Source organism: Mesoplodon densirostris, chromosome 5 (assembly GCF_025265405.1).
Source record: "Mesoplodon densirostris isolate mMesDen1 chromosome 5, mMesDen1 primary haplotype, whole genome shotgun sequence".
Classification (NCBI taxonomy): domain Eukaryota; kingdom Metazoa; phylum Chordata; class Mammalia; order Artiodactyla; family Ziphiidae; genus Mesoplodon; species Mesoplodon densirostris.
The window spans coordinates 12,654,090-12,680,035 of NC_082665.1; the positions used below are offsets into that span (position 1 = coordinate 12,654,090).

General features: G+C 46.4%; 2 protein-coding genes across 7 annotated transcripts in view; both read left to right on the forward strand.

The window, feature by feature from the left end:
- The window catches only part of SYNJ1 (synaptojanin 1), an 87,595-nt gene extending 82,512 nt beyond the window's left edge, over window positions 1–5,083 (forward strand). For all 4 annotated transcript variants that reach the window (XM_060098550.1, XM_060098551.1, XM_060098553.1 and 1 more), the window contains one exon: window positions 2,097–5,083. In XM_060098550.1, the coding sequence (XP_059954533.1) occupies window positions 2,097–2,894 (798 nt within the window). In that variant the 3' untranslated portion in view covers window positions 2,895–5,083. The remainder of the gene's footprint in view (window positions 1–2,096) is intronic.
- A 4,394-nt stretch (window positions 5,084–9,477) lies between these two features.
- Window positions 9,478–23,532, forward strand: CFAP298 (cilia and flagella associated protein 298). Of its 3 annotated transcripts, XM_060099753.1 has the most exons (7): window positions 9,621–10,139; window positions 12,633–12,800; window positions 14,624–14,691; window positions 20,057–20,215; window positions 21,985–22,116; window positions 22,843–22,938; window positions 23,237–23,532. In XM_060099753.1, exons 1-7 carry the CDS (start codon window positions 10,001–10,003, stop codon window positions 23,345–23,347), a joined length of 873 nt encoding a protein of 290 aa, XP_059955736.1. In that variant the 5' UTR covers window positions 9,621–10,000; the 3' UTR covers window positions 23,348–23,532. The 3 variants fall into 3 exon arrangements, with proteins under 3 accessions (XP_059955737.1, XP_059955736.1, XP_059955738.1); XM_060099754.1 differs by lacking the exons at window positions 22,843–22,938; window positions 23,237–23,532 and adding an exon at window positions 22,567–22,815 and having other exon boundaries at window positions 9,478–10,139; XM_060099755.1 differs by lacking the exons at window positions 9,621–10,139; window positions 14,624–14,691 and having other exon boundaries at window positions 12,723–12,800.
- The last annotated feature ends 2,414 nt before the right edge of the window (window positions 23,533–25,946 follow it).

The following is a 25,946-nucleotide window of genomic DNA, read 5'->3' on the forward strand; positions in this document are numbered from 1 at the left end:
TTTTTTCCTGAGATTTCTTTTGGGAAATTAAAAAAAATAATTTTAGTAGTGCAATTCTTTTTCGTAAGGAAGAATTGATGATTTACAAAGATGAAAGTTAACGTAGCAGGATTGTTTAAGGGCCTTTCCAACACCCTTCTCCGTAAAAATACCATCGTCATTAATGTCAAGTCATCACAAATCCTGCTTAGATATATATAAATTAATTCTAATGTAATGAATGATGGTGTGGCTCTCATTATAATTTCAAGTCTGATTGGGCAAAAGGATCCTGTTCCTATCAAATTACCCTCTAACTTATTTTGAAAGAAAAAATTTTAATATATGAAAATAAAGATATTTAAATGTATAGCATTTATTTGGCAAGGGCCTACTATTCTAAGCTGTGCAAGCATAAACGTCTTACCTGTAATGTCTGTGTCCTGGACTCTTGTATCTACCATGGGAGAATTGGGGCCCAGGCCCAATCAAGTACTTCTGTTTTGTTATATGAACCATAAATAATCCAGACATTACTGGTAATGTAGAGCTAATAGTAATTTTATGACATCTGTAATAAGTTTGTCTCTCAAGTACTTTAATACACTTAGAATACAGTTTAGAATCTGTGACAAGTTTACTCTTCAATCTTGTACAAATTTATTGCCACATTAAGTTTAAAGAAAAACATATTTGTTTATTCATTTATAAAGTATGTTCTAGATCAGTTGAATAAAACAGATACTAGAGAGTGATTCACTTATGAAGTTATCCACACTGTTTCCTTTTGCAAATGAACAGCCTTCCCTATTCTTAAGCCCCAAGTTACTGTTTCATAAGATGCAGTTACGTTTTATTGGGACTGCTGCTCTTTTTTCAACGTATTTCCTGAATGTTTAGTTATTTGCTTTAACAACGATCTAAATTCATTTTGGGTCATGCTCTGTTTTGTTATGTTGCAAGTCTTGAGCTAAAATTCTCCCTCCCCTGTCCTTTTCAGCCCAAAGGTTTGTTTTCTTACCTTTAATTTGGCATAAATATCCAAGTCATCTACCTAGTTTTAATAATTATGTAGGTTTTTAAAAATTATTAAAATGAAGTTCCTGATGAGCCAAGTTTCTCATAAGGCCAGGCCCCCAGTTCTGTTACCCGTAGAGGAAGTTGGCCGTGCTCAGCCCCACAGCCATGCTCCACTGCAGCCGGCTTCTTTGTGAAGTAGGCACCCAGGACAGATTTTTCATGACTGTGAAGTAATTCCGACCCCTCCTCCTGCCAGGAACAGTTCGCAGCCAACTCTGTCACGTAGAGAGGACTGTGCACCCTCTGGGCACAGCTTCATTTTGGTTTAAGAATTAATATACCAAATAGAAAATGGGACTCCTCCCACCACCCCATTTTAAACAATCATTGCATTTGATTGTTAACAACTGTATCCGTTTTGGAACATTTTTACAAGATGAAGGAAGGTCAATTAAGGAATACTGTCACGTTACTCACAGAGTTTATCCTGCAAAGGAGAACTTACATTAAAAAGCAAAGGATGCTTTGAAAATTTATTTATCCAAGTAGAAAAGGAAAAGATGTGTTGTTTTCAGCTGGTGAATACAAATATACTAATGAAATTAATTTTCATCCATAAACTTGAATTTCCATATTTAAATCTCAATGAAAATATATTTAAAAGAACAGTGAAACCACATCATCATCATAGATGGGTGCTGGAAGTTTATATATAGAGATTTCGCATAAGTTCTAAAGATGAATTTCTTCAGTTTGTGTGAACATCTGATAGAACTGGGCATGAGCAAAACTCATCTGCTAATTCTGTACAGTTCTCCATTTTACCATATCAATACTTGCATGGATAAAATAAGCTCTGTTTAATAAAAGGACTTATTTATTTAGTAGGGAGTTTTTTAAAAATCATATTTTAGCTGTGTTATCTTACTTAAACCACCAGAGTAACAAGCCACACAAAGCTGCTTTTTATTTTCTAAATTTGTATACTTCCCCACCCCCACCCCCCGAAAATGAAGAATAATTGAGACAGGAAGAATAGGGGGTATTCAAAGTAAATATATTGCTTTTTGGTTGATTATTCAGTGCTCTCTCTCTAGGTAAAAACAAACGGGGTCTCCGCCATCAGACTGGACTCGCCGTTAAAGACTGACCCATTTGAAGACCTGTCATTGAACCTGCTTGCTGTATCAAAGGCTCAGCCATCTGTTCAAACCCCAAACCCAAAGGGGTTGATTCCATTGCCTTCTGCAACCCCAAGTAACACGAATACTTTGAGTTCTGTAAGCCGCATGCCGACAATACCTCCAATTCCAGCCCGGAGTAAATCCCAGGAAAACACGCGATGTTCTCCAAACCCATTCACTGAGAGCTCGAGCAGCACAAATCCTTTCACCGACAGGACTGCCGCTCCCAGAAACCCCTTTAGAGCTGAATCTCAAGAATCAGAGGCCGCTTTGTGGTTCTCCGAAGAAGAGCCCGTTGCTCAGAGTCCTTTCCCTTCTCTGCAGCCTCTCAGACAGAACAGTAGCAGGCCTTCATCTTCACTGGATGGCTTTGAGGACAGTTTTGGTCCGCAGGGCCCACCTAAACTAAAAAGCAGCAACCCAAAAGGATGGGTAACCTTCGAGGAAGAAGAGGACTTTGGTGTGACAGGAAAGTCAAGGCCCACTTGTCCAGACCTACTGGGTGATCAGCCGAGTTCGTCTTCTGGCTCCAAGGTGACCTTCAGTGATGACTGGAATAAAGGTAGCAGTGTCTCTTTCTGTGTGTTGCCAGCAAGAAGACCACCTCCGCCGCCTGTCCCTCTCCTCCCACCTGGCACCACCCCTCCAGCAGACCCTTTCACAGCCTTGGCCTCTAAGGCATCACCCACGCTAGACTTTACAGAAAGATAATGTTATACAGTAGAAAGCAGTTGTTCTTATAGTTTTGGCAGACTAGAGCCAAAAGAATTGGGCATTCGTTATTCATTATGTGCAATAAGTAATTGTTAAGTGCACTGATGTTGTCATGAAATACCACTATTTAATGTGTACAAAGTTGGAATATGTGTATATTGGAAATAAGGAAAAATCTTTCTCATTATTAACTGGAATTTTGGTGTGTTTCTGTTTGGATAAATACGAGAGAGTAGAAGCCATAAAAAGTGCTTGAAACTACGTTAGAAAATAGTCCTTTTTCAGAAATTCTTTGTCAGTCTCCTTCACAGAATCTCAAAAAGCCCAAACAACTTCTAGCTGACGTTACTGCCAGCCCCTTTCGTACTTGTTAAAAATTGGTATTTATAAGTATTTACCAAAGAGCTGTCAAACTTATACTGAAACAGAATTTAGAAGGACCTTGCTTAAAGAAAAAAAAAAAATACGTGTATACACACACACACGCGCACACAAATATATACACTTACATATTTGTAAAATACATAATTTAAATTCTAAATCAGAGCAAATTGTTACGTAAAAATTCGAACATAGTTCTTTCAATATTTCATTATCTAAAGGATGGCTGAAAATGAAATTTGGACATTTCATTACTTTTCTTTCTAAAACTAGAATGATCTCACTAGGGAACCAGAATCGACCACCGTTCCACACCCACCCCCATCTGACACGCACACCGCGCACACCCTTGTTACGTGCCACTGCAGCACGTCCGCCAACTTTTCCGGGGGAGGAGCTTCTTGCAGCCGGAAGCGGCGTAGTGTGTGGTTACAGTCGGTTACGTGGACCGACACCCCCGGCCCTTTCAAAACACGCTGGCCCAGAAAGTCGGGAAAGCACGTGCCACCAAGCTCAGTGAAAAGCGTTAGAGCTCAACGTACGCGAAGGCGTCCGCTGCCCACGGCCCCCGCGCGCTTCTCTGGCCGCCTCCGCCCTGGAAGTGGTGAGCGAGCCACAGGCGCCGCCCGGGGCGGAACTGGGATCTACTCTTTGTGTGTTCTCTCCCTCTCACGAACTACACGACACGTCTGTGATGCTGCTTTACGTTTGTAGAGGCTACACCTCCAGTTAGCTGTGGATTTCGTCTCCTGCACTGCCAATATGCAGCTGATCCTGCTTTAATTTTATGAAGACGTACACAGAATGTATACGGAATGTAGTATTTTGATACCATTGAGTAATCCTAATCAGAAAACTCCTCGATCAATAGTTGTTTTGTTGTCAGTTTAAGATTACCTTTACCCATTATATTAACGTTCGTTTTATACAAAGAGTTGTATATGTCGACCTAAGTTCCGTTGTCTGCATTTAACCTTTAAAGATGTGCATTAGCGGAATATCAGAAAAAAGAGTTTCTGGCTAAGAATATGTAACATGTAAAAGCACAGCAAACTGCATTGCACTTAACCGCATAAAGCAACTGTTAGGAAAAAAGCACTTTTCTAAATACTCAAATGTTATCAGAATACTATGTTTATAAAAGTAACCCTCTCTCTATTAACAGCCAGGATTTGCTGTTAGAAATAACTCGTGAGTTTTATATTGTGCTTTTTGCGGGGGGGGGGGGGGTTCTAATCATTTCAGCAGTAGTATATTTTAAACAGCAGTATTACTATAGGCAGTGTGCTTCAAAATGTGAATTAACTTGTTGAAACTGTGGCTTTAACATCTCTGTGATTAGTATATATGGTATTCAATATTTGCTCCCCATTAGCAAAATAATTCATCATAAACTTCACTAGTGCAGATTGCAGTTCTGTGAGCAATGTTTCCTATTGAATATAAACTACTGTCTAAAATATACATATCATGTAGCAGCTCAGCCTTTATCAGGAAATTCTACTTGGCAAGTTGCTGGAAAAGTACACAAAGTTATGAAAGTTGAAGGTCTGCTGCAGATAACTAGCCACTATTCTGTGTATTATTAAAATATTTACCAGTTCTGTTAAAAGCAGAGCAGAAGCTAGACACTAAGGATCTCTTTGTGAATTCTTCATTCTCTATAGTAGATTGCTGTTTATATGTAAGAATTTTATTGCTTATGTGGCATACAGTATTTATAACTATATACTTTATAGAAGTACAGTATTAAAGTCAGTGGTATGTAAACCTCTGTACATATCCAGTGAAATGTGCTCTCATATGAAATAAATATACCTGTCTTTACCATATTGACTACTTTGCTCAAAAGGGAGGAATTTTTCTCAGCTATTTTCCTTGAACTTTATATATACGGGTTCGGTGACATTTGGGGATTAATTCTTGTTGTATAATTGGGTATTTTAATTCAAGATCGTATTTTCATCCATTTCACTTCTCTATGTAATATGTCGGCTAAAAGTAAGAAGAAAGCTATTCTGAGATTACTAATCACCATTAAGAAGCCATGCACTTATTCTGCAGGAGAGGCCCTCATGCAAAATCTTGTTGGCTTGAAAATAACACGTGAAGCATGCATGATGATTTTCTAACCCAGAGCAAGAGAAACAGCCTGGGGGGTCAAGGGGAGGCACAGAAGGGAAACAGGCACACGGGGAGCCAGGCGAAAGAAGAGACCCAAAGTAAGAGACCGAGGCCAGTAGTTCCTGTGAGCATTGCCTTTTTTCAGATTGCCATTAAAACAATAACCTTGATTCTTAAATCGTTCAGTTATGTTCATTAACCTCTGATTAAGAAGTTACAGATACAGAGTAATAGGCTTTGTAAAACCTTTTTATTTTAAGGTAAATTTGTATGCAGTTATAAGAAATAATACGGAGAGATCCCAGTTTCCCAAAACTGGGAAACTACCTTTTACCCAGTTTCCTTCAGTGGCAACATTTTGCAAAACTATAGTACAATACTACGACCAGGACATTCACACTGACACAAGACCTTCCCATCACCACAAAGATCCTTCATGTTGCCCTTTTCCCACTCCCCTCCCATCCCATGCCCCTTTCCTGTGTCCTTAACTTCTGGCAACCACTAACCTATTCTCCATTTCTACAATTTTGCCACTTCAAGAGTGTTACGTAAATGGAATCATGTGTAATCGTTTGGGACTGACTTTTTTTACTCAGCATAATTCTCTGGAGATTCATCTGGATTGCATGTATCAGTAGTTTGTTCCTTTTTATTGCTGTGTATCAATAGTATTCCATGGTATGGATGTACCGCAATTGGGTTAACCATTTGCCCACCCATTGAAGGACATCTGGGTTGTTCCATTTTGGGGCTATTATAAATGAAGCTGCTATGAACATTCATCTCAGGTTTTTATGTGCACATAAGTTTTCATTTCTCTAGGATAAATGCCCAGCAGTGCAATTGCTGGGTCGTAGGGTGGTTGCATGCTTGGATTTTTTTAAACTGCCACATTGTCTTCCAGAATGACTGTACCGTTTAACATTCCCATTGGCAATTTATGAGTGATCCAGTTTCTCCTCATCCTTGCCTGCATTTGCTGTTGTTACTATCTTTTACTTTAGCCATTTTGGTAGTAAATATTTCATTGTGGCTTTGTGTTTCCCTAATAGCTAATGGTAGTGAACATATTTTCATGTGATATTTGCCATCTAACATCTTCTTTAGTGAAATATCTGTTTGTGTCTTTTGTGCATTTTCTAAATCGATTGCTTTTTTACTATCGTGTTTTGAGGGTCCTTTTTGTATGCTAGATACTCCACCTCTGTTGGATATGTGGTTTGCACATATGTCTCCCTGTCTGTAGCTTATCTTTTCAGCCTCTCCACGTGATCCATAGCCAGATCCTGAGCCCTGCAGGTCCACATTTACAGCATGACTGACTGACACAGGAAAACCAAACTCACAAACTCATGTATAAATCAAAATGCCAATTTATTAATGTTAGAAAATTAACATTAATATGAATTATATAATATATAATTAACATAAAAATTAATGTTAGAAAAGTAACATCTGACCACATCAAGATTTCACGAACATGTGGAAATATGGGAGCTCATACACTGTTGGCGAGAGGGCAGACTGGCACATCAGTTCTGGAGAGGAATTTAGCAACATCCAGTAAAGTTCCTATATTCTATCACAACCAATTAGACTTGGAGAGAAACTCTAGGACATGTTGGAGCGGGATGTGCATCGTTTGTAATGGTGAAAACTAGAAAGAAACTAACCATCAAGAGGGGAATAGAGTGACATATTCATAGTGGAATACTATACAGCGGTGAAGTGAATGAAATATTAGTAAATCTCATGGAGCCATAAAGCAAGGTACAAAATAATACAGTATGACATTAGTTACATAAAATTTAAAACATGCAAAACAATATTCTCTATTCTTTAGGGATACATATGTGTGTTAATGGTATTTTTAAAAAATTGTTTTTTCAATACAGTAAAAATGTGCTCTTTTCCTCCCTGGCTGCCTGATACCTAGCAGCCATCATGAATGCCCCATTAGTTATCTGTACCAGAGTGTTCATCACTAATGCAGTGCTTCAGCAGATACAAATGGTCATAAGATGCCCTTTACCCTAGAAAGGCAACAGTACCTAAAATATTGAGACAATAAGCTAAAGTACACAAGACCACCCAGATGTCATCTTTGTCTTCAAATTCAGAACCCACTTGGGTGGTGACAAGACCACAGGCTTTGGCATGACTTATGATCACTTAAACCACACTGAGAGGGCTTCCCTGGTGGCGTGGTTGTTAAGAATCCACCTGCCAATGTAGGGGACACGGGCTCGAGCCCTGACCCGAAGATCCCACATGCCGCGGAGCAACAAAGCCCGTGCACAACAACTGAGCCTGCGCTATGGAGCCTGCGCTATGGAGCCCGCGAGCCACAACTACCAAAGCCCGTGCACCTAGAGCCTGTGCTCCACAGCAAGAGAAGCCACTGCAATGAGAAGCCCACGCCCTGCAATGAAGAGTAGCCCCCGCTCACCGCAACTAGAGAAAGCCCGTGCACAGCAACGAAGACCCAACACAGCCAAAAATAAGTAAATAAATTTATAAAACAAAAAATAAGAACTACACTGAGAAAAAGCTACACACAGAAGTTGTAAGACATGGCCTGTATGAGAAGAAAAAGACCTAAAGAGAACACCGAAAGGAATGCAACGAAAGAGTAAAGTTTGCAAAGGATTTTGAGATACTAGGGCATTAGTTGCCTTATCCGTGAGAAGTAATACCCTGATCACTTTTTTCTGAGTTTGTTTTTTTCTTTATAACAGTGTTTATATAAACAGCAATTCTTTATATAAAAAAAGTAAAGCTAAGAGGACTACAAAGGCAAATATCAGTGCTGACAAAGTTTAAAGATGGTGCAAGGGCTCGATCTGTGACAGTCTGGCAGATTTTCCACCAGATATGTAGTTGATAACTACGTATTTAAACAAAACTGAGTGGCCAGTACAAACATGGGTTTTCTATACTTTTCATTCATTTTATATTATTAAAAATTATACCCAGAGACCCTGTAGTACATGAGTGTGTGGATAAATGGTTCTCTCTACCTAGAAGGCTATACTATAAACCAAGTTTTTAAGCAGGAGTTGGCTTGATGGATACGCAGTTGGATTCAGGAGAAATAGGGGTATGATCTTACAGCCAGCAGTCAGGAGCTAAGTGACCACAGTAGGCCACTTTCTTCCTCTGGGGAAGAGAGACATTTGCCAATCTGACCAGTACTGCATGTTCCAGGGCTTGGGTGAACCCTGCCGCAACAGTGCTAGAGATGAAAACACATCTCTCCCTGGGCGCCATCCCGCTTCTATCCAGTGTCAGTCTAACGGTCTTCACATGAGGCTCTGGATTGGCTTTGGGCATTTCCAAGGCCTACAGTCACACACTTTCTCCACTCTGCCCCGGAATTTAAGGGCTTCAATGGAGGGAGGCAAAGTTTCAGGTACACAAAGTGGCAGCTGCTTGTAATATTCAATTTGCATTTGGCAATGGCCCTTCCAAGGAGATAACCAGGGGTCGGGGCCTTGCACTATTTTAGCTTTGCTAGCGCCTCGTTGTCAAGGCCTCAGTACAAATGTCACCCAAGGAATGCCTGAAGGCTTAAGGCATTCCTTGACCATCCAATCTAAAAAGCCAGTCAACCTGTTCTGTTTTTATATCTATTTGAATTTGCCTTATCCGTTTATTTTTGTTTTCTCTTTGTGACTTACACTGAATATAAGCTCCATGAGAGCAGTGACCCTGAATCTGCCTCCCTGTCACCGGCGCCCGGAAGAAAGCACCGAACCCGATTGCCTTTAATAAGAATTTGTTGGGCAGTGAGTTGCTGGATAGTTTGGGGAGGGTCGCTACGGCAGCAGCCGCTCGAGCCACTCTAGAGATGCGAATTCGAATCAGCCCCCACGAAGGAGTACGGACACTTTCCCCGACTCTTCAGTGCTGAAAACCGGAGCAGAGGCAGCAGACACCGGGCATCAGCGATCCGAAACAGCCTCTTCTGAGCGCTCCAGACCCGAAGCAGCTGGAGGACTTTCCGGAAGTGGAGACTGGGAGCGGCGGAAATGCTACCGAGGCTCGGAGCTGCGGTGGGGAGACTGCTGCGGGGCTGGGCACCTGTGGGTTCCCACCACCCCACCCATTCCCGACCTAGCAACCTCTTTCCCACCCACCCATCTCCCTGGGTGGAATCTTGGGCCCCAGGCGAGCCGACTGGGCGGCCAGCGCTCCACTCCGCCGGCTGGTCTGTTTGAGGGTTGCCCCGACGACAGCCACTTCCGGGAGCAGGGCTCGGCGAATCCGGCTCGGCGGGTGCGGACGGGCCCCGGAGGCCCTCCCGGACTGCGTGGATCGTTGCTCGGCAGCACCTGCTCCCAGGAGTGGAGGGCGGGGTCTCCGCGCACCATAGCTTCCGCAGCCTCGGAGTCTGACTTTGAGCGGCGGCCCTCAGACTGTTTCTTTGTTGCTCCTGGCAACAGCCACTTCCGGGAGCGAGTGCAGTTCCCCCAGCAGCGCGAGCCCCGGAGCCCCGGGTTCCCGCCTCCTAGCGGCAGTTAGTCGGTTGGTCGTCGCTGTTCGGCGCTCATCCCGGGCCTTCTCGCCGCCTCGGCGGGACCTCCGGAGCCACCATGGTTCTGCTGCACGTGAAGCGGGGCGACGAGAGCCAGTTCCTGCTGCAGGCGCCGGGGAGCACGGAGCTGGAGGAGCTCACGGTGCAGGTGGCCCGGATCTACAACGCGCGGCTCAAGGTGCAGCGCGTCTGCTCAGGTGCGGCCCGGCGGCGCGGCGAGTTTGCCGGCTGGGTTGGGGTGGGGGCCCGGACCGCGAGGGCCCCGGAAGGGAAGAAGAAACCGGGCCATCTGGGACGAAGTTGGGCGGGACACTTTCTCGGGCAGGCTGGGGCCGAAGGTCAAGTTTGTGAAGATTTGCAAAGATATGCGGCAGCCGGGCTTGAAATGGGACAGCGGGGTTCGTCAGAGATGCTTCAAGAGCTGGTGGACCGCGAGGAGAGGCTCCCGGAGCCGGCGGGGAGGGCGCACCCCAGGGTCTGGGAGCCGGGATTGGGGCGCTGTGAGCAAACCGAAATAGACCCTGTACCAAGGAGGCAAGAGTCACAGGAGGGAGCCGGAAGCTTGGGCCCAAGAGCCGGTGTAGTGGATTTCAACAAGTGTGAGAGGTGGCACGACCACTGGGCTCTTTTTAAAATTTTTTTTTAATTTTTTTTTTTTTTTTTTTTTGCGGTACGCGGGCCTTTCACTGTTGTGGTCTCTCCCGCTGCGGAGCACAGTCTCAGCGGTCATGGCTCACGGGCCCAGCCGCTCTGCGGCACCTGGGACCCTCCCGGACCGGGGCACGAACCCGTGTCCCCTGCATCGGCAGGAGGACTCTCAACCACTGCGCCACCAGGGAAGCCCCACTGGGCCGTTTTTTACAAGTGAATTTCCTATTTTGAGACTTTGGAGGTAGCGCAGTTTCCGGTGGTGAGCGCCGCCCCCCCCCCCCCCCCCCGCTTTGGGATGGCCTTCAGAGGTGAGAAACAGTGAGAGAGCCTCGGTGTTCTTGCCTCTCTTGGTGTTCCCTTCTCCAGGAAGCAAAGCCTGATTCTCCTGTTACAGTGTTTTGGTCACCGTCCCCTCTACACTCTGGAGCAGTGCCGTCCAAGGGAGCTTTCCACCGCGATGGAAAATGTTCCCAGGTTGTGCTGTCCAGTAAGGTATCCACTAAGCACAGGGGGCCGTTGAGCACCACCAAGAAAGTGCGTTTTTTATTTCACTGCATTTCAACTTAAATCCAGGTAGCCACGTGCAGCTAGTAACTGCCACATTACGCAGCGCAGTACTTGACAGGATGCTACTCCAGGTGTGGTCCAGGGTATGATTGTGTCTGTAATTATACCACGTGATTTTTGTACCATGGAGAACTCCTTAAGGGTCATGGTTTCTACCTTTATGGGTCATACGTATAGTGTCTTAGTAAAATTTACTGACTCCAAAACAAGCTCGATTAAGTGTTATTTTAAAATGAAAGTATTTGGGGAGAAAAGGGCCTCAACTTCTTTTTCTATGAAATTATCCATTGAAAGGTGGTGCTGATTGTTCAGGCATGTTAGTGAACTTAAAACCCATTCATTTGGGACTTCCATGGTGGTCCAGTAGTTAAGATTCTGCGCTTCCACTGCAGGGGGCGCGGGTTCGATCCCTGGTGGGGGAACTAAGATCCTACATGTCATGGGGCATGGCCAAAAAAAAACCAACAACCCATTCATTTAGTCTACAGTCCTTCTTATCAGCCGTGGTTCAGGCAGGCCCCAGTGCTATGCCCACCGAAGACAGGGATGAATGAGACCAGCTCCTTGACCCCCAGATACTTACAGTCTGGTGGGGAGAGAGACAATAAGTATCCCATAAATAGCCCATTAAGTTCCACGATTTGTTCCATAGTATTGTATTATTACAGGCCACCTGGTGTCTTCACACAGTGCTATGGGAAGACTTAGCTCCACGTACCTCTTTCATGTGAAAGAAAGAAGGGAGAGAGAGAAGGAAAGAGAAGAAAGAAAGAAAGACAGTTTTTCAAGGTTGAAATGTGGATTCGTTTTGGGGTGAATATATATGGAACAGGAAAAATAGAAAGCATGCATTTGAATAGCGAACATGATAGTAGAAAATCAAGGTCTTGTCTCTGCCACTGTGGAAGGGCGTGAGCTGCCTTATACCCTCCCCAGTGATCAGATGTACATAAATCCTTTATAAAATATTTATATAAAGTTTTATACACAGTAGTTGAAGTGTGACCAGAGCAAGTCTCAGGTGATACAGCTGCGAATTAGGGAGGATGGGGATGTTGATAAAGGTCTGGCCTACCTCTCAAGGTTAAATTAAATGAGATAAGCTATGTGAATGCACTTGGAAAGCCATAACGCCCTATGTGGATGCGTATTCAGACTGTCAATGAATTTGAATTTGTGCCTCCTGAGTGCCAGGAAGTATAACGTAGCACAGAGGGTTAGAGCACAGAACCTGTAGCCTGTGAACGGTGGGTAAACACCCAGACTCTCTGCTTCGGTTGACCTAGGACAAATTGGTGAGCATTTGTCAGAGGTCAAGGACAGGTCTGGCACATAGCAAGTGGCATCAAAGTGTTTGTTAAATAGCCAATGGGCAAGACCCCCAACCACTAGGGAGCTTACATTCCAATGAGGTGTAAGGTGTTATGATGATGACTACCATACATATTGTCTAACTTTCTCTTGTTTTTAAGAAATGGAAGAATTAGCAGAACATGGCGTATTTCTCCCTCCCAATATGCAAGGACTGACTGATGACCAGATTGAAGATTTGAAATTAAAGGATGAATGGGGTGAAAAGTGTGTCCCCAGTGCGGGTTCAGTGTTTAAAAAGGATGATATTGGACGAAGGAATGGACAAGGTAATTCAGCATTTTTCTTCTCTCTGCATGCCTGAGTATAGCAATAAGTACGAAAGCAGTTCTTTAAGTTAAAAAATTGACCCCAGTATTTATATACAAACTTATAAAATACTGCACCATATAACTACTTGTAAAACACTAATCCAGAATGAATTAGGTGGAAAAGAAGGCATCTGTCTTCTTGCTCTAAGTTGCAGCTAGCTTTTAAATGTGATAGATGAACCATAAGAAATGACCATTTTTGTAGGCAACAAGTGATTGAAAATTGGCATTTTCATGTGGTTCGACCTAATAGTTTGAGGGGATAATCATTGATAATGTACTGAAGGGTGTGTTTTGTTATAGTTTGCAGATCAGGGTTTATTTAGAGACTCTGTGTGGAAGGAGGAAATAAATGTCAGCCCAACTATCTCCACTCGAATTGAGGACATGTCTCTCTTTTGTACAAAGCAGCTTAGGACACACCAGAACACTGAAGAAATTCCTCTTGTTTTAGTATATGGTTGTTTGTGTGGAATTGGAAGGAAAAAGGGATGATAACCCGTTTTCATAGCTTATCCCTTTTAATCTGCATAAAAACCTCCATTTAAAAGACTATAGGGGCTTCTCTGGTGGCGCAGTGGTTGAGAGTCTGCCTGCCGATGCAGGGGACACGGGTTCGTGCCCCAGTCCGGGAAGATCCCACATGCCGCGGAGCGGCTGGGCCCGTGAGCCATGGCCACTGAGCCTGCGCGTCCGGAGCCTGTGCTCCGCAATGGGAGAGGCCACAACAGTGAGAGGCCCGCGTATGGCAAAAAAACCCAAAAACAACAACAACAAAAAAAAAGGCTATAATTGGCACTTCCCTGGTGACACAGTGGTTGCCAGTCTGCCTGCCAATGCAGGGGACACGGGTTCGAGTCCTGATCCTGGAAGATCCCACATGCCATGGAGCAACTAAGCCCGTGCACTACAACTACTAAGCCTGTGCTCTACAGCCTGTGAGCCACAACTACTGAGCCCATGTGCCACAACTACTGAAGCCCGCGTGCCTAGAGCCCGTGCTCTACAACAAGAGAAGCCACTGCAATGAGAAGCCCATGCACCACAACGAAGAGTAGACCAAGCTCGCTGCAACTAGAGAAAGCCCGAGCGCAGCAACGAAGACCCAATGCAGCCAAATAAATAAATAAATAAATAAATAAAGTTTATCATGGATTCTTTAAAAAAAATAAGATAAAATAAAAGACTATAATTGATCAGTTAACAAACACCTAAGTATCTACTATGCCGTTAAAACACTATTAGGAGCAAAAGAAATAAAGTGTCCCTATAAGGCCTTTGCATGCTCAGAAATTTTTTTTTTAGTATTGAAGATAATAGGAATTTCTAGGATTATTTCTTTTGAATTTTAACCTAGAAAATAGCTGGTTGTCTTCCACATCTTTTCATACCTAAACCCATTCTCAATTTGGAGAGAACTTTTGCTTTTTAGGAGGAATTGCATCAATGAAGAAAACAATGGTACTCGTAAGAACAGTTAACAGTTTATTTTTACCAGTTCATTATTCATCTTTAAACCAAGATTGTCTTAATCACTCTTATTTTAATAGTTTTATATTTCTAGTATTTTCAATGGCTATGTTATTTATTAAGAATATGAAGTTTGAAAGATTTTTACCTAATTTCTTACAGCCAGCTTTCCTGTATCCCTCATCTGAATTCCATTCTTGTGCTTTCTCTCATCTCACTTCCTCACTGACTCAGACAGAAGGGATTAAGATGTTTAAGAAGAGTTTTAAAGATGGCTGTCTCTCTCCCCCTTCCCTTTTTTGTTTTTATAGCTCCAAATGAAAAGATGAAGCAAGTTTTAAAGAAGACTATAGAAGAAGCCAAAGCAATAATATCTAAGGTTAGCTTTTTAAATGAAGCCTTTCTTTCCTTTCCTTTCCTCCCTCCCTCCTTCCCTCCCTCTCCCTCTCTCTTTCCTTTTCTCTTTCCCTCTTTCTCTCTTTCTTTCTTTCTTTTTTCATTCTTTCTTTTCTTCCTTTCTCTTTCTTTCTTTTCTCTCTCTCTCTCTCTCTCCCTCCCTCCTTCCGGAGGCAAGGGCCTTTTCTCTCTTTCCTTCTTTTTCTTTCTTTTTCTTCCTTTCTCTCTCTTTCTCTTCCTTTCTCTTTCTTTCTCTCTCTTTCTTTTCTCTCTCTCTCTCTCTTCCTCCCTCCCTCCTTCCCTCCCTCTCCCTCTCTCTTTCCTTTTCTCTTTCTTTCTTTCTTTCTCTCTTTCTTTTCTTCCTTTCTCTTTCTTTCTTTTCTCTCTCTCTCTCTCTCTCTCTCTCTCTCCCCCTCCCTCCCCCTCCCTCCCTCCTTCCTTCCTCCTTCCAGAGGCAGGGGAAACAAGCCTGTTTGGGGTGGGCCCTAGCTTTTCCTTCTCATAATTGTGACAGTTGTCCTCAATCCTCCCAGTTCTTTCAGGTCTGACAGAAATGGTTATTGGCTTGTGTACATGTGGTTCACATATGAATGGATGCATATGTGATTTTGTTTCCTTAACTTTTTTTTTGAGTTGAAGTATAGTTGATTTACAGTATTGTGTTGTCAGGTGCACCGCATAGTGATTCAGTTGTGGGTTTTTCTGATTATATTCTATTTTAGGTTATTGCAGGATATTAAATATAAGTTCCTGTGCTATACATTAAATCCTTATTGCTTGTCTATTTTACGTGTTGTAGTTTGTATCCCTTAAGAACTAATGAAAGTGGAATGGGGAGATGCGAACATTGTAACCACATGCTGGATCTACAGATACCTGACTGACCCAGCATGTGTTTATTACGAATTAGCTTTTTGTAATTGTCTTAAGTATTTACACAAAAAGTATTTCATTGAAGGAGAAACATACCATTGACATGCATATACTGTGAGTCTGGAGAAGAATAATTTAAGGATTTTTCAAGAATTGAATGTTTTTATCAGTCGCTTTTACTTATGTGTTGCTGATACTAGTTGCTTCCACCCGCCACTGCAGGCCTTCTCACTTGATAACTGCTTTTTCTTCCGTTCCTCTCGATGCACTGGGCATAACTGTCATTTCCAAACCAACATTTCCCCAATTCTTCAAGCTCTTAACTAGTCCTTTAAGTGCTTCAGGAAAGGCTGTGCTTCTGCCTGTTAATATAGGAAAGACTCTGGGAAAGCCTACAAGGAAGGCTTCGGTTCGATCCAGCGTTTGCAAAATGCATTTGACTGCAGAACCTTTTTTTAAAAGCATAGATAATAGCTAGTAACATCTAGTCAAATGGACACATCTCCGAGCACGTTAGGAGAACAGTGGCCTGGACCCTGCTCCGCCCCCTTCACTCCCCGCTCTTCTGTGGATATCCTTCCTATTCATTTGTATCACTTCCTCCCTTTGCCTGTGTGTATTTTTATATAGTCATGTCATAGTTGAGAGAGAGAGGTTTCCCAGGGGCTCCAGTCGCTTTGCTGCAGCGATTTGCCCAAAGTTGCAGAGCTCCTGGGTGGCCAGGCCTCACTTCTCACCCGGGGCCCTTCCACGCTGCTTCCAAAATGCAGCTGGCGTCGCTCTCGCCTCCCTAGACCCTGCCCTGCGGGGGGCACTTAGCCCTGTGGGTCAGCACCCACTGGGCAAGCAGGGAAGGAAGAGTTCAGGTCCCAGGAGCCCCACTGTGACCAGTCCCTTGGCCCTGGGCCTGGGACTCCGCCTGCATCGCTCAGGTTCCTCAGGGGGAGAGTGGAAGACGGTGGAATATCGAAACTGGGGCTCCTTGGGCTGGGACGATGGTGTCCATGCCACCCCTCTTCCTGGGACCCACCCTCTGCTGTGAGTGGGAGACCAGGACAGCGGGGAATCTCTGTCATCCTGAGGCCACACCGTGAGTTTCTCTGTCACCCAACCATGGCATCTGGTGGGGAATCGCCGCCCTTGACATTGGTGGAGTTTTTGTAGAAAATGACCCCGTGGCGCCCCCTTTCTGCATATATTGGTAGTGGGGGTGGAGCCCTCTGAGTGGGACAGCTTCCCTCCGGTGACCCCGGATCCGGTAGATCTTCACACCGTCCCTACGGCATGTGCCCCTCATGGGAAGGCCTGATGTATTTTATGGGGATTTATGACTTGGAAACAATTTCATAAGCCGCCCTGGGAGTAGGTAAGGCGGGAATATTACCTCCGTCTTACAGATGAGAACGTAGGTTTAGAGAGTTTCAATCTGGGCCTCCAGGGCATTCTGCCTTCCTCCCTGGGGTGCATCAGCCTCAGGCCATGGGTGCTGCCTGGCCCCCTGTCCCCCCGGGACTTGGGCATCCACGCTGATGATCCGTGTTGTACCAGGTCACAGGACTCCTGCATTTCCTCAGAAGCAAGGATTTTCATCTCCCTTCCGTGTCACTCGCCTACAGCTCGGTCAGGTTATAACTCACAGTTACCCAGAGCGGTTCCGTCTCAGATGAGGGCCCTGATGTTGCCCTCTTAGTGCAGGATCATCCATCCTTCCCTGCCCCCTCCCTTGCCCCCCAGCCCCTTGTCAGCGTGCCGAGGGTTCCCGATAACCCCTCTCCCCTACCTTGCCTCCCAGCCCAGCGGGGCCCGAGGTGGCCTCTTCCTGGCTCTGGGTCTCTGCGTGGCCTGTGCTCCTGGCCTGACCTCCTGTGCTGAGCAAGCTCTGACCTCATGGGGACTGCGGGCCCGCTGGCCCTCCCCGCAGCCTGTCTCCGACGCTTCCTCTCCTTGGGCTCCTGCCCTCTCACCTCCTCCGTGGCAGATCTGCCTCCTGCCATGGCAGTGAGGTCGAGGCCGTCTGGCACAAGCCCTCGCGTTTCCGTCCCCCCTGCAAACTGTCTCTTCCTGCATCTCTCTCGTTCTTCTCTCGAAACTCTGGCCAGTGTCTCCTGCCCCTGGGCTCTCCCACTTCCGCTGCCGCCCCCAACTCCAGCTGGTCTGCATCCCCCCTTCTAGAAACCCAGGAGGCATAATGCCTTTAGTCTCTCCCGTCCTATGGCAGCATCTACTCTGTAAGCACACTCGGGCCTCTTTCCTTAGCCTGAAATCAATCCTCTGCAGCTTAACCTTCCACCTGCCCCCCCAACACTCGCCTCCCCCATCTTCCCACCCCCAGCAGCTTTCCTGAAGGAGAGGCCCCCAGATCCTCGGGCCAGATCCTCTCGGGTTTCTCAGAACCTGGCCTGTTTTCTTCCGCCACAGAACTGGCCGCCTCAGGGCCAGCAGTGACCCACCTCCTGAAAATCCAGGGGCTTTTCCCGTCTCACTCCGGGACACCTCTCTGTCTTTCGACCACATACATGAGCCTCCTCTATCCTGGTTCCCTCCCGGCTTCCTGGTGGCTGTTTTCTCTGACTCTTGCCTCTTAAATGTGGTGTTTCTCAAAGTACTTTACCCTGACTCTCTTCTCTTCTCTTTCTGTTCTTTCTTCCTCGGCCTTTTATCCTCTCTGCCAAATACAGGTTCCACTCTCCGCAGATAACTCTCAAATCTCTGTCCTCTACCCCAGCATCCTCCTTTACTTGCAACCTGAGTTTCCAGCTGGTTTCTAGAAGGTTCTGCCTGAAAGTCCAACCAGCACTTCAAACTCCAGTTTTCTAGACCTGAACTCACTGATGCCTCTGCCCTGTGTTCTTTACCCAAGAGGAAACACTTCCTGCAGACTTTCCATTTCTACTAAGGGCCACTGCTGTTGCGGTTATCCAGGCTCAGTGTCACCTTCATCACTTCCTCTCTGTCACCCGTAGGCCTTCAGTCTGGTCCTGTACCGTCCACTCCCGAGGATTTAAGATGCATCTTAAATCCAACCCCTCCTTTCATGTCCATGGCCACCACTTTATTTAAGGCTCCCCTGACATAGCCTTTGTGTTCAGACACCAGCTAGGGGGCCTGCAACTCAGCTCTGACACTAACTACCCAGCGCTGGCATGGACCCCGCAAGCTAAAGGGTGAGGTCCCCAGCCAGACTTGCCCGACTTCAGGCACCAGGTGACCTGCGCTCTGTCTGACTTGGCTGCAGATTTGGAGGTTCCCACCCACCCCCCCGCTTCAGGTTCAGTAATTTGCTTGAATGACTCACTGAACACGCTGCAAGTGGTATATTTCCTGTTTTGTTATAAAGCATACAACTCAGAAACCGCCGGACGGGAGAGACCCATAGAGCAAAGTTAGAGCCAGGGGCAGGGGGTGCAGAACCTCCACGGCCTCTCCTCCTCCGTGGACCCCGGGCACTCACCTTCCCGGGCACACACCTTCCCGGGCACTCACCTTCCGTGTGCTCTCCATCCAGGGGTTCCACTGAGCTTCAATGTCCAGAATTTTTATCAGGGTTTCATTGTGTGGACCTGATTGGTTAACTCAGTGGCCATGTGACTGAGCTCCTCTCCAATCCCCTTCTCCAGAGGTGGTGATGATGGGGGCGCGGGGAGGGTGTCTGAAAGCTCCAACCTGCTAGTCCCAGCTTGGGCTTCCTGGGGAGGCCACCCCTCCCCAAACTATCCAAGGTTTCACATGGATCACCTCGTCGGCATGAGCCCAGGTCTGGTCAAAGAGGGCTGGTTAGGATAATGACAACCCTACCACTCAGGAAATGCCAAGGGTTTTTGAAGCTCTGCGCCAGGAACGGGACAGAGACCAGATACACTCTCGATCACGTCACCCCTTTCTCTGCACTCTTCAGAGCCTGCTACATGGTCTGCCCCCGCCTGGGCCCATTCTACAACCACTGCAAGATGAGTCTCGCAGCGTCACCACTTCTTCCCAGAGAGGCCACTCGCTGCCCATCGCCTCACTGTCAATGCCAACTCCTCAGCCTGGCATTCACGGCCATCCCCAAACAGGCTCCGGCCTGGCCGGCCAGCCGTGTCTTCCCTTCCCCGAGCTGCGTGGGCTGCTGGCTGTTACCTGCTTTTCTTTGCCGTTGCTTGTGCTGAAGCACTCTGTTCCCTGAGGTGCCGTCCCCTCTGCCCTGTTTCCTGATGCCCTCTCACATCTGTACCGCTGGACCTGGATTCCTCCCCTCAGAGTGTCCTCTGCACTTCACCCCTCTTGGTGTCGCTCATATCCTGCTTTGTAACCTAGGTCGTGGTGGCCATGGCTCAGCCCCAGAAATAGACTGTAGTCACTTTGGTAGCCGAGCACCATCTGATTCTTGCTGTTGCTCTGGCAGTATCTGACACGGGTCTTGTACAAGAACTTGATTGATATTTGTTGAATTGATCAGCCTCATCATAGATAACAATGCCTGTAATCACTTTCAGAAACACGTGGAAGCCAATGTCTGCGTTACCATGGAGATGGTGAAGGACGCCTTGGACCAGCTTCGAGGTGCAGTGATGATTGTTTATCCCATGGGGTTGCCGCCATACGATCCTATCCGGATGGAATTTGAAAATAAAGAAGATCTGTCGGGGAGTCAGGTATGTGGCTCTTGGGGTTTCTTCCAGGTGAGGTCATTCCCTCCCCCAGCCCCCAAAGAGCAGAAGCCCCTCAGATTTGACCTTTCCCTGCTGATGTAGTTTGTTGCTTCATACACAGCTTTCCATTTTGCTATACTAGGCTTCAGAGCAGAGTTGTGAATTCAGGGGAGGACCCCGAGGACGTGCTCCTGGTTGAGGGCTTGGCCCACACACACAGGGGTGGCAAGAGACAAGGAAGTAACTGAAAACATTCCCATTTTCTTTGACCACTGGGAAGCCAAAACCCTAATTTGTGCCTATTTCTACCCAAACGTATTGGTCCCTTTGCATGGAATTTTGTGTTCTAGCCTTATCTCTTTTTCTCCCCCCAATACATTTATTTATTTATTCATTCATTCATTCATTCATTTATTCGTTTGTTCATTCATTCTTGGCTGCGTTAGGTCTTCGTTGCTGCCCATGGGCTTTCTCTAGTTGTGGCGAGCAGGGGCTACTCTTTGTCGCGGTGCCCGGGCTTCTCATTGTGGTGGTTTCTCTTGTTGTGGAGCACGGGCTCTAGGCACATGGGCTTCGGTAGTTGTGGCGTGCGGGCTTCAGTAGTCATGGCTCGCGGGCTCTAGAGCGCAGGCTCAGTAGTTGTGGCGCACAGGCTTATTCGCTCCACGGCATGTGGGATCTTCCTGGACCAGGGCTCGAACCCGTGTCCCCTGCATTGGCAGGTGGATTCTTAACCACTGCGCCACCAGGAAAGTCCCTAGCCTTACCTCTTGCTCCTTATAATTTTCTTAGCTTTATGTTCCACTTTCCTTTGTTTTTCTCATTTTCTCATTTCTCATTTTTTCATTCCTTATCCTATGGGACAGTATCTTTTTCTCTGAGCCATCTTAAATAGGCAGGATATGCAGAAGCAAACGAACAGCCCCATTATACCTATACAGCTCTTCCTCAATTTATGATGGGGTTATGTCCCAACAATCCCAGCGTAAGTTGAAAATATTATAAGTTGAAAATGCATTTAATACATTTAACCTACCAAATATCATAGCTTAGCCTGGCCCACCTGAAACGTGCTCAGAACACTTACATTAGCTAACAGTTGGGCAAAATCATCTAACACAAAGCCTATCTTATAATAGTGTGATTTATTGAATACTGTACTGAAAGTGAAAAACAGAACTGTCGTCTGGTACGGACAGTTGTACCGGTTGATTACTCTGGCGACCACAAGTTACTGCCGCTGCCCGGCGTCACGAGAAGGTCTCATACTCTACAACACTAGGCCGAGAAGAAATCAAAAGTCAAAGTTTAAAGTATGGTTTCTACTGAATGCATATCACTTTCACACCATCATATAGTCAAAAAGTCATAAATCGACCCATCGTAAGTCAGAGGCTTTTGTATTTAAACACCCAGCAGGATTCCCGTATTCTTCCCTGGCAGTAACCTAAAAATTCATCTAAGACGGACGGACCTTATATCATGGATGAGGGTGCAAATGAGATCGGATACCCGCCACTTCCCAGAAGTTACCTGAGTCAGGGCATGAGTTGAAACTAACAGGGAAGGTGCTGAAATGAGCGAGGGCTTTGCGTAGGGGGCGTTAGTGCTGCCCGGGGTGGGGGAGGGCAGGGGAGGAGGGCAGGGTGCTGGAAGCCTGTCCCACTTCCTATGCTGGGAGGGGCATTGGCCAGGCTCCCTGCCCCCAGGGCCGGGCCACACCCTTGGCCGTGTCCTGACTACGTTAAAGCTGGTTCTTACTGTGAACCCAGGCAGCACTCAGTGTCATCACAGAATCAGAGGCACAGTTGTGGTGGGCAGCGAAGGAGCTAAGACGAACCAAGAAGCTTTCGGACTACGTGGGAAAGAATGAAAAAACCAAAATTATTGTCAAGATTCAGCGGGTAAGTACTTTAACATGTCACTGTTTTTTACTTACTTGCAAACTGATAAAACTTTACATTAAATCTGAAAGATTTAAACTCTTGTGCAGACACTTTAATCCTGCCCGTCCAGGTTTAAAGTCAAACTGTCCTCTTTATGGGGCAACAAAAACATGAAGGAAATATGGATCGATTGACAGTATCTGGAGTTTGTTTTAACTGGCGGGGAAAGGAGAGTATGCTGCGTTCATTTCGACTTTAAAAATGGGACTTACACGTAACTAAAAACGTTTCTTGAAATGAAAAATCCAGCCCAGAGCACTGATCTCAAGTTTTTCCAAGTGCTGATGGTCTGTGAATGAGGGCGGAGGGCTGGAGACCCGTAAGAAGTCCGTGTGGAGCCATATACCTGCAGGCTGCTTTGTTACGTGCTCTCTCCTAAATCATCTCTCTCTGGTTTGGGGGCAACAGGGTCCCCCCCACGATTATCTCTACCCCTCCCTCACTGGACCTGCAGTGGCTGACTTGGGAATGGCTGGGACCGACACGGCATCACCCAGCCTCCACCGTGAGGGCCCAGGGCCAGAGCGAGACTCCCCTCGTGCTTCCCTGCGGATGATCAGAAACGCACGACCTGTTTATCTTTAGCAGTCGGCAAAGGCAATTGTAAGGCGTGAGCTGTAACTTCCTGGGTCGTCCTTCTAAGAACGCCTCAGTCCGCAATTTGCTGTCCCCCCGTCTTTTCAGAGGGGCCAGGGAGCTCCAGCGCGAGAGCCCATCATGAGCAGCGAGGACCAGAAACAGCTGATGCTCTTCTATCACAGGAGACAGGAGGAGCTCAAGGTACCGTGTGACTCAGGGATTCTCGGCCGGCTGGTGCCTGGGGTGTTCACCCCCTCGCCCCCAGGCCTTATTCTGGCCACGGGGGTAGCTCGGGGGGCGGGGGGCTCTGCAGGATGTGGTGAGGGCACCTCCTGAGCTTCAGCCTCGCCAGGGCCGCGGGGGCCCCGCTCGGTGTCCGCCTGCCTTAGGGTCTGGAGGTGTCCCGCTTCTGGGGACGTGGGGAGCAGGGAGGTGGGTCGTGGGCTCTGCAGAACACTTTCCTGAAATGCCTCCCTGAGCAAAACACGTTTGTGTCCAGAAACTGGAAGAAAATGACGACGATTCCTGTTTAAATTCTCCGTGGGCAGATAACACTGCTTTGAAAAGACATTTTCATGGAGTCAAAGACATAAAGTGGAGACCAAGATGAAGTTCACCAGTTGCTGAAGCTTTCTAAAATATTAGCTCGCCTTTCTTTTGGCAAAATAATAATAATAACTAAAAAGGACACCCACAGCTCTCTTTGAAAGTTGTTGAAATTTCTGGTTTTCCTAGTTGTTTTTTCAGTTTGAATTTTTAAAATAAGTTATTCAAGGTTTTAGAACTTAATAAATACATCCTCAAAAGAATCCGCCTAAACTGTTTTTATTTCAGGACGACTATCTACTAATCTGAGGTTTTTCTTTGGCAAAATACTGAAGATATAGTTACAGACATTTTCTTCTTCCTGATTGCTTTATTTTATATTCTCATAACAGCTGTTGTATTGCAGGAGGTTCAAAGTACCTTTTCTCCCAGGGATCTGCTGTGAAACTTGGCTGTCAGTGGCCACTAGAGGCCGCCCGTCACTTCCTTACCCACATTTTTCCTGGGCCCTCCCTGTGGAACTGTCAGAGGCCCAATTCTCAATCTTGTTTCAGAGACTGACAGGGGGTCTAACTGTAGCCTTGTGTCTCCCAGCTTCAAAGGTGAAGTTCACCCCCTGGTTGAGACCTGGCTGGTCTTGTCTTCCAGGTGTAAAGGCTGCACCTGTGATGGAAGTTGGGTGGCCAAACTAGACTAACCTTGAAACTGGACAACTTCTTGTGTAGTTTCTGGGCTTTTCCTGAAAGCAAATGCAGATCCTGGTAATCGATGGTTCTCCCCATGGGCTCACAAGAGCCTGCAGCTCTTGTCATGCTGAACTCGGTACCGAGGCTGGCAGATGCAAACGTTGTTGGCTTGGTGACCGTCTGGCCACAGGACACACTGGCTCACCTGTCACCCTGACTGGTTTTCTAGGACATCTTTGATTTCAAATTCTCCAACTCATCATCTCTGCAAATGCTGACGTTTCAGCAGCTCGAGTACATCTTTCAGATTGTGCAGCCAGAAGTGGCCTAGACGTCTTGTCCAGCTCCATTTGGTCTGTAGAAGACTCTTCCCCTAGTTGGAGGAAACGCGTCATGCTCACTCTGGGGAAAAGTGAAGTGACAAGGACACTCCCTGCCCTGGTCTCCCTGTGCCCACCGCTGCTCGCCCGCCACGGTGCTGGAGCCCCCCGTACACGCACAGCCATGGGGATGGGGCTGGGAGTGGGGCCGGGACCCTGGGTTCCCAGACCCGATTCCACTGTGGAGGGTGAGGACCGTCCATGTCTCTCCCAGCCCTTCACACATCAGCGAGACCCACTCAGAGCGCCCTCACCTCGAGGGGAGGCCGTGGCTCCTGGCAGAGACTAGTCCCCCGGGAGAGCACCCTACACAGGTTCTTCTCCAGAACCTTCTGCAGCCTGTGCTCATCTCCCCACAGTCTCCAAGTTACTTAGGGCCCCTGCACTGACTACCTGCTAACATTTCTGCTGTCCTCGAAACAGCATTTTTCTAAAGTGGCTTGTAACTGACTATACGTCTTGATGGTACCTTACTCTTTTGATTGTCAAATTTTGTAAAATCAAGTTTGCATCTGTTTTCTTTTTGACTTTCATTATTATTTTATTTTTAGCAAAGTAGAGTTGACATAATATTCGTTTCAGGTGTAACTTTCATTGTAACTTTATTTCTTTTCATTATAATTGTACATGTCTCTGTGGAAAGCTTCCGTCCTTGAATGATATAAAGTTTGCAATAAGATCCTGTGAGTTTATTTGAGGAGCGCCCGCCCTTGTCAGTGCATAGTTTATGTGCGTGCATGACAGCCATACTTGACTTGCAGAGAACGTTAAGCCACGTGATCCCAGTAGATCTTCTTAAGAATCACTATTTCCATGTCATTAGGAATTCTTTTTGACCCAATGGGATTTAAATGCTTTCTGTGGCCATGACGGGTACTCTATTGCATCACATAATCACCGGAAATTGTTAACCAAAGGGCCACTGGCTTTTGAGTACAGAAATCACTACATTACTAACATCACACTACAGCCCTTTACTGAATACCCACGTGAAACACACAGTCCTCTCCTCCTAACCCTTGAGCTCTATCCGTTCTGACACAGCGGCTCCTTAGAGGGCAGTACGGGAGCTGCTCCTTCCCGGCCATAAGGAAGGGGGGCAGGCAGTCCCTGGGCGACTCTGTGCTAATGTGGGTTGATTCACTTCGCATCCCCCCCGCTGAGGAAGGTGGTGGTGACCTCGCTCATCCGTGGTCGCCTGGCTAGTGGGGGTACAGCCAAGGGCCACTCCCAGGACTTCCCAAGAAATCAACTTATCAGCAAAAGTCATCTTGCCGAATGGCAGGCTATGGATCAGCTTAAGTGTGCAGGCTTGGGCTTGGTGGGACTGTTTTTTTTTAATCCCATACATCTGTGGATCAATATCAAGGAAACACAGTGCATGTTGTCTGTTGCCAGGCTGGGTCTGCGGTTTTGTCCTACATAACTTGTCTTCTCACACGGTTGTTTCAGGGAGACCAGGAATGCTCGTAATAAAACTTGTCACCACCCGAAACCGTTTCCACCGGCAAACCGAAACCCCCGGCAGTGTTTCTGTCACAGGATTACTTTGTTCCTTGGCAACTGCTCTGCGAAGGCTGTGTCGTCAGGCTTGAAC

Bases quoted from the DNA above. Each gene is read 5' to 3' on its own strand.
- CFAP298 (XM_060099753.1), top strand. From the start codon at position 10,001: ATGGTTCTGCTGCACGTGAAGCGGGGCGACGAGAGCCAGTTCCTGCTG. The intron at 14,692-20,056 runs GTTAGCTTTTTA...AATCACTTTCAG, and splicing joins CCAAAGCAATAATATCTAAG to AAACACGTGGAAGCCAATGT. The intron at 20,216-21,984 runs GTATGTGGCTCT...CTGTGAACCCAG, and splicing joins AAGATCTGTCGGGGAGTCAG to GCAGCACTCAGTGTCATCAC.